The sequence below is a fragment of the Echinops telfairi genome, unplaced genomic scaffold (assembly GCF_000313985.2).
Source record: "Echinops telfairi isolate 266 unplaced genomic scaffold, ASM31398v2 ScPeMD7_27;HRSCAF=92, whole genome shotgun sequence".
Lineage (NCBI taxonomy): Eukaryota > Metazoa > Chordata > Mammalia > Afrosoricida > Tenrecidae > Echinops > Echinops telfairi.
The window spans coordinates 3,379,627-3,393,789 of record NW_022103924.1 but is presented as its reverse complement, the minus strand read 5'-3'; the positions used below and the strand labels follow the sequence as shown (position 1 = coordinate 3,393,789).

The 14,163-nt window shown below is 42.0% G+C and overlaps 1 protein-coding gene across 2 annotated transcripts in view; it reads right to left on the bottom strand.

The window, feature by feature from the left end:
• Window positions 1-14,163, bottom strand: part of FANCC (FA complementation group C) — a 368,220-nt gene that overhangs the window by 22,830 nt on the left and 331,227 nt on the right. For both annotated transcript variants that reach the window (XM_045289421.1, XM_045289422.1), the window contains 3 exons: window positions 8,510-8,585; window positions 5,109-5,190; window positions 1,348-1,522 (listed from right to left, as the gene is read on the bottom strand). In XM_045289421.1, the coding sequence (XP_045145356.1) occupies window positions 1,348-1,522; window positions 5,109-5,190; window positions 8,510-8,585 (333 nt within the window). The remainder of the gene's footprint in view (window positions 1-1,347; window positions 1,523-5,108; window positions 5,191-8,509; window positions 8,586-14,163) is intronic.

The following is a 14,163-nucleotide window of genomic DNA, read 5'->3' as shown; positions in this document are numbered from 1 at the left end:
ACCCCTGATAGAACTGCTAATAAGTAAATGAAGACTGAATGAGATAGTTTACTTTTCTCTAAGATGTCTTAAGCTTTTCCTAACTGATTTTATGCATAGATTAAAATTTTAAAATGTAAGGGGTACAAAATGTGCTGACACAGGACATTCTAGAAATTAAACCTTATTAGACAATTTAGTTCTCTATATTTCAAAAATAAATCTTTGTCAGAATCTATGACCAATATAAATTTTAACACTTACCTTCTAATTTAGTTTTTAGGGAATCAAATATGAAATATATCTTATTAAAATAAGATGCTGAAAATCACAAACTAGGATTTTCCTAAATATATTGTATCTAAAAAAGTTTTCCTTTTTAACTAGACATTTGTGGATTATGATAATTTCACTTTGAAAAGTTATATTTTTTATTGCAAATTACCTCCAAATTTTAACTTTTTAAAATGTGAAATTCATTCTTTTTCTTGCCATGGAAACCTTTAAGTAAATGAAATCTACAGACATATTTATACGAGTGTCTGATGTTTTTAAACAACAGAAGATATAAAGCAAACATGAGCATTGCTCTATACATAATGAAACCTGTTGCCTTTCATTATTAACATCAGCAAAAAGCACAGGCAATTGAAGTTTCTAAAGCAGGCAAATAAATGTGTTTGCAGGGGAGGTGCCAATGCCTTCAATCAAACACCACTTCCTGTCATTATTATTTTCACATACAGAATGATTGTCTCTGCCATAGTTACAGCTCCTGTACTTAACTGCAACTATTCAGGAAATTATCAAGTTCTTTTTCAGAAGCAAAGTAGTTACTTAATATCATGTGATTCCTGTAGTAAGAGTTCTAAACAAAGCTGCCACGTGACGCTCCACTGTCTGGTCCAAGAAAGCAGGCAGTCAAGTCTGGGATAGTCATGGCCCGGCAAGTGGTCAGAAAGAGGACATGGGCGGAAGGCCAGGCTCGCTGCAGGTTGGCAATCCTCCGAGAATTCTGTATGACCCGAGGGACAGTCCCTGAGGACACGAGCAAAGGCTGGGTGGCCTGTGAAGGGACAACAGCCCTGACAGCTGAGCTAGAACAGGTCGGACATCCTGCAGGATGGAATATGCAACAAGACTCCCATCCCAGGAATGTGGGATCCCAGGGTTTGTCTCCAGTCCACTCTTGGAAAGCAGAGGGGGGCCTCAGAACCAGCAGGCAGCCACTTGGCACCCACATGGGCACTTACTCTCACTCTTGTCTACTGTGGAGTGCACAGCTGTGGTGGCTGTGATTTTGTGAAGGCCAAACCTGAGACCGAGCCGGAAGTCTGCGCACCTCACGTACTGGGCCATGCCACCCACCATGGTTTGTGTTCTCTGCTGACTCCCATCGTGGGGGCTGGAGGAGAATGCCAGGAGCCACAGCAGGGCCTCTGTGGGTTCGGCGTCTGACATCAGCAACTGCTCAGCCGCAATATCAGCCCATCCGCCAAAGTGAGTGAACAAAAACCAGCTCTCAAAGGCGCCTCCATGGGACCTGGAACAGAACCAAAATCCATGACAGCGGCCACCTGTTTTCCTTATCTTCTTATAGAGATGCAAATGCTTGTGAAAGGTTGGCTAAAATTGTGCTTAGCCACTAAAGTACAACTTGCAAGGAAGGCAAGTCAGATGCAGACAATGCCCTCTGCACTCAGGCCAGGGTGTTCCAAGAGATGCCTGTCAGAGACCAGGTGTCAGGAGGTGACAAACATTGAAATCTGCACATCCAGGGAGCCATGTGAGCACACACTTTGAGAAAGTGTGGCCCCTAGCAGACAGGAAGGTACAAAATGAGGACTGCGGATGGTGCTGCTCTCAGGGCCAGGAAAAGAGGCAGGCTCCCAGGGTACAGATGGAGCCAGGGAGGGGGCGTTGCTCCACTCTTTAGCGATGGCAGCAAGGTTCATGTGTCTTTCCTTCTGACAATGCCAGGGCTTTGAACTGGTTCATTCCAGTTTGACCTGCTAAGATTCCACACACACGCCTCCCCCACTCCAGATAGATTGAATCAAAACCTACATTTTAACAAGATCCCCATGGGAGTGGGGTGTGTTTTTCATTCTTTTTTTCTTAGCGCCTCAGGTGAATAAGAATCACTTGGAGATCTTATTAAAATTTAGATTCTGACTCTGTATACCTGGGGTGAGGTGAAAGCTCTGAGCACAGGGGTGAAATAGAATGAACCCGTTAGAAGCCCTGGATTCCACAAAAAGTTAGGGTGGTTATTTTGGCAATTAGGAATTTTAACCAGCCACACTCCGTATTCTTTCTTGTCACCACCTATACATTGAACTTTTGTGAAGCTACTTCCTGCCTCATCTGGGACTGGGGAGTTGCAATCATTGTGGAAAGGGTAGAATCTGATCAAGGTGCGTAACAATTAATCTTGGATAGTGACACACTCAGATATTTAACATCTCCTCTGGAGAAAAAAGGAGAGGATGGACTGTGAGACCACGTTAAGTTGGAACTTTCCTTCTGAACTGGGGGATATGGCTCGTACATGAGTGTTTGGGACCCCCACCAGTGACTCTGCCTTTGCTTGGATCTGGTTCGACGTCTGTCTACGTGGTCCAGGGCATTCCCAAGTGTTAAGTTAAGCACTGTCCTCACCTCCCTGGGTTCTGACTTTTCTCCCAGGCAAGTCTTCCCTGAGAATAAGGGATAAAAGTTCTGAAATCTGGCTTGAGGGTAAGAAAAGGAAGGAAGGATGGGATGAGTATTGTTAGCCTTACTTCCTTGTTCCTGAGAGGCTCCACAAGGCCATGCTATTTGGGTTTGGGTGGCAACTTTTCCAAGCAAGGTACAGGCTGTGCTGTGTCTTTCCACCAGAGCAACCCCAGGAGAACAAGGTGAGCAGTGGAGCTCCCCTGCGCCCTGCGCTCTTGTTGGAATCACACATGGATCAAGCTCAAGACCTACAAAGATGGGGCTGGCCACTCTGTTCTACCAGTAACTGAGTGTGTGATGGGGGCGGGGAGTCCCTGGCTGATTGAGGAAGTGCCTGAACCTGAACTCCTCCCTTCGTGGATCCTACAGTATAGATTAAGGCAGGAGCATGAAGCTTTGGTCTATGTTTTGCTTTCAACAGAGATAATCAGGAAGGGTGTGTATTGAGGTAACTCTGATCCCCATTTGGTGGTTCGTTCTTTTTTGTCAACTCTCAATGTACTGTGGAGAATCTTAAAGGGAAGGAGAGACTTACTGGCACCAACAGTGATCATGGAAAAGGAGGACCAGCCATCAGCGTGGGCTCAGTGAAAAGATTGTGGAGAACTCCAAGAGGAGCACATGGCCAGAGTCACCAATAAAGGCTGTAGACCGCACAGCAAATGAAAAAACAAACCAAAAAACCCCTATATTTATTTACTCCAAAAGCAAGGAAGTTAAGAGGAAGCTCAAAGGTGTAATGTTAAAAAGACCTTAGCAAAGCCTAAATGGAAATGCTTTTAGGAAACTAAATAATGTAATAGAGTACTTGAGCTTCCAGACTACTACAGATTAGGAGGGCAAGTCTGGCAATAAAAAACCAGCAGACCACAACCAGTATCAGACAATAAAAACCCAGTAGATCACAATGTTCTAATCACATTGTGCATAGGGCTGACCTGATGGCAGCAAACAACATTAATAACAACTACATAATGCTAGAATGGATTCCCTGATTTTGGACAAATATGAGGTTACATTAAAATATTGTTACAATATCATAGACTTTTATTAAACAAAAGCATCAAATTGTTAAAAATAAAAAGAAGAATCAACTTATGAGGCTACTCGTTCTTGATGAAGCCTCCATTTGGAACTACACAACTCAAAGGTGTCAATTCCACCTCTTGTCCACCCTCCCCTGAAGGAGTCCGCGCTCTTTAATCCGTGTCATATCAAAATGGCAGTTCTGGCATCTCTGAGGGGCTCATTTGTGTTTCTTGTCAATGCTGAGTTTGGGGAACAAAAAGAAGACTGAGGAGCTGTAAGATCAGGATGCCCTGGACCATAAAGTTAATAGCATAAAGTTTCCTGATTAAATTCTTGTCATGCCGCCCTTACCACCTTGACACAGTACGCAGGTGCATTGTTGTCACAGGGAAAAGTTCCTCAGAGCAACTTTCCTGGCCTTTTTCATCACCAGTGCGATCAAAACAAACAAGCAGACAGACAGACAGACACTTCTTCCTAAGTAGCCTCCTTGATTATCTTGTGTCCTTTGAGAAAATCTGTCAAGATTATCCCTTTAGGGTTCCCCTGAACAATCCTGTCTTGAACTGATCTCACTACCTAGAAGTAAACGACCCAGCAGATGCCCCTCAGAAACAAGTTTTGAATGAGGAAGTTGTGACTGAACATTTTTAAAGTACAAAACAAGTAAATTCCCGAGAGAACTTTGCTGCAGTCATTCACTGATTGCAGACATGCATTAACATGTTTTATTTGGAATAAACATTGTATGTATGAATGGCAATCCTGGTTGCAGTACTTTTTGACACCCTCATACTTATTAAAAAGAAAAGGACTGATGCCGGGGGCTTAAGTGGAGAGCAAATGTTTTGAGAATGATGAGGGCAATGAACGTACAAATGCGCTTTACACAATTGATGTATGTATGGATTGTGATAAGAGTTGTATGAGCCCCTAATAAAATGAATTTAAAAAAAGAAAGAAAGAAAAGGAGAAATAAATACTTAGTATTCCATCCTACTAGGCAAGAAAAGTTTATAACCCCCTACCCTAGAGAGATGGAGAAGATGAAGAGAGGAGAGACCCTTAGACCCTTTCTGTATGGTATGGATTCCCAACAGGTGGGTGCCAAGTTTTTCAAGGTATTATTCTTTTCATTATTACACATGTTCTTGGAAAATGTAAAACCAGGTGTTACTTAGAGCAGTTCCTGTAACAGGTATAACCCCAAGTATGCCTGCTGATTCTAACCAGCTCAAAAGGCACTAGCTGCTGCTATATTTCTCCTTTGTGATGGCACTTACCTGCTTGGTGACAGGCATACATCCAAGCATCCCTCACCTGTCAGCCCTGTTCAAATGGAAGATGAAGATCAAGAGAAACCACGGATGGAGTTTGCTCACCCATCAGCCTGGCTTTCTACCGTTTCTTTAAGGGTTGCAGAGATGTGTGTCAAGGACCGGCACCAAAGTCGCTGCGGGACATCTGTGGATGGAGCAAGCAGTCAGGGAAGGGCCAACGAAAAAGAACATCTGCAACTCAGATGGGGAGGTTGTTTAGGAAAATTCCATTTCTCTGTCTGGTTCCTGGAAGTCACACCACCTATTTGTATGGTTTGCCTTGCCAAAGACATTCTCAGAGTCCCTGGATGGTGCAAACTGCCCTGTGCTCAGCTGTTAACTGAACAGTTAGTGGTTTGAGCGCATACCGAGGTGCCTCTGAAGAGAGATCTGATGATCTAGTTCTGAAAGCACCAGCCACTGAAAACCAGAGGGAACAGCTCTCCTCCGATGCCCATCAGGAGGGTTACCAGAGCCAGAGATGAGTGGATGACAATTGGTTTGGAGTTTTGTGTATCTCTCTCTTTTAACTGGGAAAGAAAGATTTGTAAGGTGTGAGATAGTAGATAAAGACTGCCTACACAGGCTCATCCTAGGATTTAGAAATGCTATGTTGGATTTTTTTTCTTCTACCTTGCTTTCTATGACTAATCATTTGTTATTTCAAAATAATGGAAATGAATAAAACAGGGAGCGGAAATTGGGAATCAATTGTCTAACTGCCTTCCTGACTGTGATGAATTAAGAATATGATTTCAGGTAGATCGTAAAGAAAAAGCCAGGGAATAAAAGTCACATGAGTATCATAGAAACAAATGTCTTTGGTTGACTAAATTTTGCTGGTTTCACAATTATCCTTTGTTATTAACACATTTGAACATGTATGTACCTGCGGTTCTAACCAACATCAGAAGAAAGTTACCACATTTTCATGTAGTGATAGATTTTTAAATTGAATACATGAGAAAGATAATGTAAGTGATACATTACATAAACCATGACTACTTCACAAATGTTACAGATTTAGGTCATTTATTATCTCTCCTCCTCAGCACTTCCATTAAATTTTGACTTCTAGTCTCTTTAAAGCATTTTTCATTTTGCTAGTGTATTGGGTACTTAGATCTTCATTTCACTTCCCCTCCATACTTGCAGTTCCTGAATACACAAGGACTTGTAATTTATACCGTTTTTTATATCCCACAAGACTTCACAATGGGCATGAAATATTTCTGATGAATAACAGATCACACCATTAAAGATACTTGAATTGGTGACTGTCACCTTTAGTTTTTCCAAAAGTAATTATCTTTTGGCCATCACTTGGGCAGCTATTCTAGGAACCAGCCTAGGAAACCCTCGTACTTCTCTTTGTACTTGGCCATAAATCTAGAACATTCACAAAAGTGAAAAGGTAATGAGATTGAATTCATGCCCAGGCAATACCTTCATCCTTTCTTTAGAGATTTCAAAACTTAATATCTCCAAATTCTTTCAGCTGTTCACTGGGCTTCTGCCATAAATTACTGTTAGGATGGCTGAGCTGACAGAAGCGGTATGGAGTACCTCGAGAAAGTATTGATTTTTTTTCTGTCTTGTTCCATTGTGTCCCCAAAGGTTAAAATTTCACAAAACTACCAACCAGAGATTCCACCTACGCCTGTCACCTAGAGCCTCAGGATCGGAAAAGACAGTTGTCAAATGGTATACTTTGGTCAAGAACCTCTATCTTTTCAAGAAAGGACTAAGTATTTAGAGTTTGTAAAATTATCTGAAAGTTTAAATGACCAGTTTTCCTCCAATGAATCTATTTATTCAAGTTGCAGGGGGGAAAAGGCAGCAGCAATAAGGCATAAAGTGTTTCAGCCCTTTCCTCTTGGGCCAGAAAACTGCCTTCCTCTACGAAACAACATGTGCTCGCACTGATGCTGTCTTTCCTGTAGATTTCAAGCTTTTCAAGAAAAGGACGATGTAGTTCTCATCTCCGACATACTTCCCAAAGGCGAGCTCAGAGATACAGTTAACTGGTCCACACCAGTTGAACTAAGGATGGAGTCATCGCTGCTCTAACTGAACCTGGCCTATGGAAAAGGCTAGCAGATGAAAATAGGAGAAGCTATGGACTAACACAAATATCTTACTGAATTGTTTCAACAACCTTTTCTGGGTTAGAAGAAATTTTACTCTTAACTTTCTTCATAATTTTAACAGAAAGAATGAAATACAAATAAATGTACTGTTTTAATCTAACTCAGCCATGTCTTAGCTTGTTCCTGGCTTCAAAGTAGATCTGGCTTTTACTAGCTGAGGTGCTTATGTTCCAGAGGCAGATATTAAACCCTAACTATAGTCCTTTTGTTTCTTTTGCTAAGTTATGGTAACTGGATAGTCAAATAAATTCTCATCTCAAGAGCCACAGAAAGGGAGATCCTGGGATTGAATTCTTTTATTTTTTTTAACCTTTTATTGGGAATTAGGTAAAGGTTCACAAAGCAGATTATCAGTTATACACTCAACCGTTCATACACATTTTGTTTCAACTCATCCATTGCAAAACTCTCAAGGTACCATCACATAATCTATTTCCTGCTTGTTTCCTGACTATATTCCTCCTTCTGTCCCACCTCTCTGCCCTTTTGATGTTAAATTTGGTTACAGTATCACAGAGATGGGTTCACTTCTAGCAGTTCTAGACCTGAAGGGTAAGGGCCATAGTCTTGGGGGTCCCACCAGTCTCTATTGTGATTTTGAGTTCTGGCCCACAGTTTTCTTCCACTCTATTAAGAACCTTTTAATGTGATCTTTTTCAGAGAAGTTGGTAGTGGTAACTGGGCACCATTTGTTTCTTCTGGGGATCTTCCTAAGTTCATTTTGTTCTTGTTACCTGCCTTGAATCAGTCCCCAGCTTATGGTGATCTCATGCACCATGAGATCTGACCATTGTGATCCATAAGACCCTATGGCTGATTTTTTGGAAATAAATCACCAAGCCTTTCTACCAAGACCCTCTTGGTCTGGAAGATCCCCGGAAACATACAAGCATCAGTGGTGGCTGCACAAGGTGCACTTGGCTGGGAATCAAACCTGGGTCTCCTACGTGAAAGGCAATAATTCTACCACTGAGTTGCCCTGTCCTCAGGGACCTTGGAAATGACAAACAAATTTTGATGCCCTCGTGCTAGAGAGGAGCTCTGTTGGCAGTGGTGAAGCACTTGGCTTCAAAAGCAAAGATAATGTGCTTTGAACCCACCAGCTGCCTTGCAGGAGAAAGATGTGGTAGTCTGCTTCTGGGCCTAGCGGCCTGGGAAACTGGCGCAGCTCCACTCTGTCCTATAGGGTCATCAGTTGGAACGGACACAGTGGCAGTGGGTTATGTTTTAATGCTACAGATAGAGTCAGGAGAGGACAAGCTAGGATCTTTCCCAGACAGCATATAAATATGGGTAAAGTGAACCCTAACTTACCTTTAGGGTGCTGGAGTAGAACCATGACAAGAAACGGAGACGCATAGGGAAAATAGGTCTTAAGTGTACACTTCGGCTGCAAAAGAACCAAACACATGAAATAGCATGGTGTGCATCAGGCTCAGAAGAGCTGACAGAAGAAAGACAAAAGCTCCTATCTTTGACCTTGAAAGACCCACTAAGTACTAACTTGGTCAAAATGTTTTCATATGATGCTTCCAATAACCTTGTAAATATATTCTAGAAAAATGAAGTTATGCTCCTGATGGCTTTAGATGAGTTCTCTGCCTCATGTGAACCCAATTCTCTACATATATCTTTCTATTTAGAGCTCTGGTGGCATAGTGGGTTACTCATTGGGCTGCTAATTGCAAGGTCAGCAATTTGAAACCATGAGCCGCTCTGCAGGAGAAAGATAAAGCTTTCTACTTCCATAAAGAGTACAGTCTTGGAAACCCACAGGGGCAGTTCTACCCCGTCCTATGGAGTTGCTATGATTTGGACTCCACTCAATGGCAGTGGGATCTTTCTAATTAAATGAGAATTGCCAAGTACTATGAGATGTTAAATTTATAGTATGGGTTTTTAACCACAAAAATGCATAAAATAGTAATAGTGCTAATGTATTCTGAGGGTTAAAGTGCCATAGCTATCCATCCCTTCAAAAGGCAGAGAATCTTTGAGCTACTTAAAAAAGTAAACAAAAAAGCCAGTAAGGTAAAATCTAGAAACAGTGAAATGTACAACAGGTGAATTTTGTAAGTGTAAATCCGTGTGATTCCCTCCATAATCAATATACAGAATATCTCTATCATTCCTTGTGTCTCTTTTATAGTCAATCTGTCCGCTCCACCCTGGCAAATGTTATTTTGATTCCAACATCAAAGATAAGTTTTTCTTTTTCTTGAATTTTATATAAATAGAGTGTGTATTTTGTCAATATTTAAATTATAGCTATATCATTGTATTTTAGTCCATTTTAAAAAAATAAATATTATTCCAAAATAGTCACTGTATGTTTTGATATACAAAAAAAAAAGTATATACACTTAGATATGTTTGTTCATTGTCCTGTTGACAGGACAGGGTTGGTTCCAGTTTGGGGATTTTATGAATAAAACTGCAAAAAATGCTTTTGTTTGTTTCTTTTTAAAGAAGTATCTTCCTTTCTCTTAGGAAATACAGGAGAGGAATCGCTGGCCCAAAGAGTAGATCTAGTAACTTGGCTTAACTCAGTAACTTGCTTGCTTAGGTTTCTAAGAAACTGCCATACAGTTTTCCAAAGCAGTTCTACCCGTTCACACTCTCACCAGCAACGGGCGAGAGTTTCACGAGCTCGACAAACTCTTCAGCATTTGGTATTATCAAGCTTACTAGCTGTTTTAATGACTGCAAAAAGCTTATTTCACTGTGATTTTACTGCTGTCGATTTAACTGTTGTCAAATGTCATAGAACAGTTTTTATGTGTTTGCCTATTTATATAACTTGGTTCAAATATATATTAAAAAATCTCTCATTTTTAAAAATTGAGCCATTTTTTAAACATTCATAAGACATCTTGGTAATTCTGGATACAAATTCTCTGTATCATTTCAAAATGGGTACTATAAATATTTTCTTGTAGATGCGACTGGCACAAAGACCCTATCAGATGACTTCCTGGAGGGGCAGGGCATGATTCAATCAATCATGTCTATGCATTGAGGCCCCAATCATGCCTACATAATGAAGCCAATAAAAATTGTGAACACAGACCCTCCAAGAGCTTCCTGGCCAGGGAAAGATATTTGATGCATGTGGGACATGGGAACTCTTCCACACATCTCACTCTGTGCCTCTCTTTATTTGCATCCTTTTTCAAGACCTGCTTCGCCAAACTACTGGAATATACATCACTTGAGCTGGGGACTATCGGACCCTGTCATTTGGCTGACTGTTGGTAACCGGCTGTTTACTGCCTGTGGCTGGATTGCCTGAATTGCTCTACAGAGGACTCAGCTGTCTGCTTCCTGAACTTGCACCTGACAACCCTCATGACTTGAAGGACTGCCAGTGTATTAGCTGTCTCATGGAAGTGAGTTGCACTGAGCCATTTGTACTGCTCTACAGACTAATTAGCTGTTTAATTCTTATGTTTTAGATAGATAGATAGATAGATGATAGATAGATAGATAGATAGATAGATAGATAGATAGATAGATAGATAGATAGATAGATATCTGGTTGGAGGAGAGCCTCTGGGTGATCGTATGTTTGATATTTTCCAGCAGTTTTGTCAGGATGACATGTATAGGGAAGCTGGTTGGCTGGTCCTCCTTACAATGGAAAGTGTGACTAAGGAGAGGGATAGTCTCAGAACCTCATAAGCACATCTCAAGTGCTGAATAACAGTTCTGGAAGTGCTACAAAGGAGAGCCTTCTCTCCTCCAGTAATAGAACTGATGTCGCTGAAAACCAAATTCAGAGTCTCATCATACCAGTAGTTGAATTATGACGTCAGCTGAACAGCAGGTCTAGAACAGTGTTTTGACACTAAAGTAAAGGCATTAATAGGAAAATGTTGGGACCCTGAAACATGAGATGGGAATATATGGGCTGATGATCCAGAAGAGGAGGATATTGAGCCCTAGAAATGATTGTGTCACCCCAGTCAATAGATCCACCCCTCCCAGCTGAGGGGATTAATCCAGTATCAGTAAAACTACCCACACCTGAGCAGATTAACCAAACTGCTCAAGCTGAAACACCAGGTGGGGATGCATCTGGAGCAATGCCTGAGGAAGATGCCTTAGAGCAGCGGCTCTCAACCTGTGGGTCGTGACCTCTTTGGAGTCGAACAGCCCTTTCACAGGGGTCGCCTGATTCACTACAGTAGCAAAGTTACACTTATGAAGTAGCAATGAAAATAATTTTGTGGTTTTATACACGAGGAACTGTATTAAAGGGTTGCAGCATTAGGAAGGTTGAGAAGCACTGCCTTGCAGGATATTGCTGAGAGCACCCGGGAAACACCGGGTGTTTTTTCCTGTGTAGACCTGTAACTAAAATTAAGGCTCAGAAAGCTCCTAAAGGTGAGGCTAAGATGATTACTCAGGAAGAAGCGTGCTATACTCACAAAGATCTGCTTGAGTTTTCTAATACGTACAAGCAGAAGCCAGGAGAATATTCCTGGGAATGATGACTAAGGGTGTGGGATACTGGTGCAAGGAAAGCAACATTAGATCAGTCTGAGTTTCTGGATATGGGGTTCCTAATCAGATTATTCTTTCACTATCTCAGCGAGAGAGGTTAAGAGAGGAATTAATTTCTAATTTAGTTGGTTCACTGAAGCATGGGCTGCCAGATGGCCTAGATTAGACTACCTTGAGGTACCTGACCCACCTTGGTACACTGTAGAGGAAGGTTTCCAAAAGCTTAGGGAAATTGTTATGTTGGAATGGATCTCTCCAGATACTCCCATAGACCCAAAAAGGGCGTGTCCTGAGGACATACCCTTTACCACAACCATAAGGAACAAGTTTGTGAAATGGGCCCCAGCATCTCTGAACATTCCCGTGATTGCTATTTTATGTGCACCAGGATTAACAGTGGAACTGCCCTAAATGAACTCCCATATTTGCCTACAATGGGGCTGATTGGTCCCTGTGGTGGTAGAGGGCAGGTGTCAGCACTGAAGCAACAGAGACAAGGTGGGCGTGGTTATAAAAGACAACAAGATTTCTGTAGTAATCAAAGCAACCTGTCTCTTGTGTTGAATTATGGCACTGGCTACTAAGCCACTGTGTCCCTAGGAGTAAAATACATGGGAAACCTACTAAATATTTACGTGATCTATACAGGCGGAAGAATGCTACCTCAGGTGAACAGCAGACTAGAGAATCATGATCACTCAATCAATTCCCAGACCTGAGCCAGTTTACAGACCCACAACCCCTTGAATGAGGGGAAGGCCAGATCCCTTTGAAGGAGGATCCTGCTACATCACCGAAGGTTTATACTGTTAGTCTTTCTTCTAGCCTTCCCCAAAGGGACCTGCAGCCTTTCACAAGATTGACTGTTCATTGGGAAAAAGGAAATAATTAAACTTTTCAGGGATTACTGGACACCGGCTCTGAACTGAACTAATTCCAGGAAACCCAAAGTGTTTCAAAGGGCTGCCAGTCAGAGTGGGGGCATATGGGGGTCATTATCAATGGATGTAGCTCTGATACACTTCATTGTGACTTCAGTGGGCCCTTGAACCCATCCTTTCATTATTTTCCCAGTTCCAGAATGCATAACTGTAATAGACATACTTAGTAACTGGCAGAACCCCCATAATGGATCCCTGAAATGTGGAATAAGGGCGAATTTGGTAGGAAAGGCTAAGTGGACACCATGAGAACAGCCATTGTCTAGGAAAATATTAAACCAAAAGCAATACCACATTCCGGGAGGGATTGCAGAGATCAGTGCCACCCATCAAAGACTTAAATGATGCAAGGGTGGTGATTCCTACCATATCCCCATTTAACTCACCTATTTGTCCTGTAAAGAAAACAGATGGATCCTGGAGATTATTGTAAACGTAACCAGGTGATGACTCCAATTGCAGCTGCCATTCCAGATTGTGGGATACAGAAAGATTTCTCCCAAGCTGTTTCCCCCAAATATATGCCAAACCCAAGACGCTGCTTGCTACACGTGGTAAATGACTGTACACAAGGAAGTCAATGAAAGCAGGTCAGAGGTTAGTCTCCCTAAGGGTTATCAGCCATCTAGAGCAGTCACTTTATATAGTCTGTCCCACCTTAAGTAGGGCCCACTCCCTGCTGATAAGGATAGTGATGGTTCCCTTGAAGGAGAGCCCAAAGGCAAGGTTGGGCCCACTCAAGGATGACTAAGGTTAGGCTACTACATTGAATCTGGGGTCCGCCCATCTTGCCACATATGTACCCCTAGTCCCTCCCTGAACTATTGCGTGTACACCGCTAGGTCATCCCCCCTCCTATTACTCGTATTGCCTATGTTATAACCCCTTCCTATAAGGTAAGTCATTACCTGTAATCAGGAGGCTTGCATGCCCCCAAAGATATATAAGCTTAGATTAGAAAAAAAATCACGGTTCTACCCTTCTACCTTCTGGTCTCCCACCTCCACATGTACTACCAAGAGGAGCTGAGGTGAGCAGGCTACCATGAAATGTGTCTGACTTCTTTATTTTACTCTCTCCTATTCTCTATGACTTTACTATAATCTTTGTATATCATAACTGTACAGTTGTACCTACCAAACCCATGATAGTTGTGAGGGGCTGGTTACCCCCATACCAGATGTGATTTCATTGCTTGAGCAAATTAGTACTTCTCCTGGTACTTGGTATGTAGCTATTGATCTGGCCAATGCCTTCTTCTCAATACCAGTATCGAAGGAGCACCAGAAGCAGTTTGCCTTCAGTTGGCAGGGGCAACAATACTTTCACAACTCTCCCCCAGGGGGACATCAACTCTTCTGCCCTGTGCCATAATTTAGTCCAAAGGAACCTTGATCACCTGTCTATTCCACAAAATGTCACGCAGCTCCATTATATTGATGACACTATGCTGATTGGACCCACTAAGGAGGATGTATCAAAGACTCAAGATTCATTGGTACAACATCTGCATACAAGAGG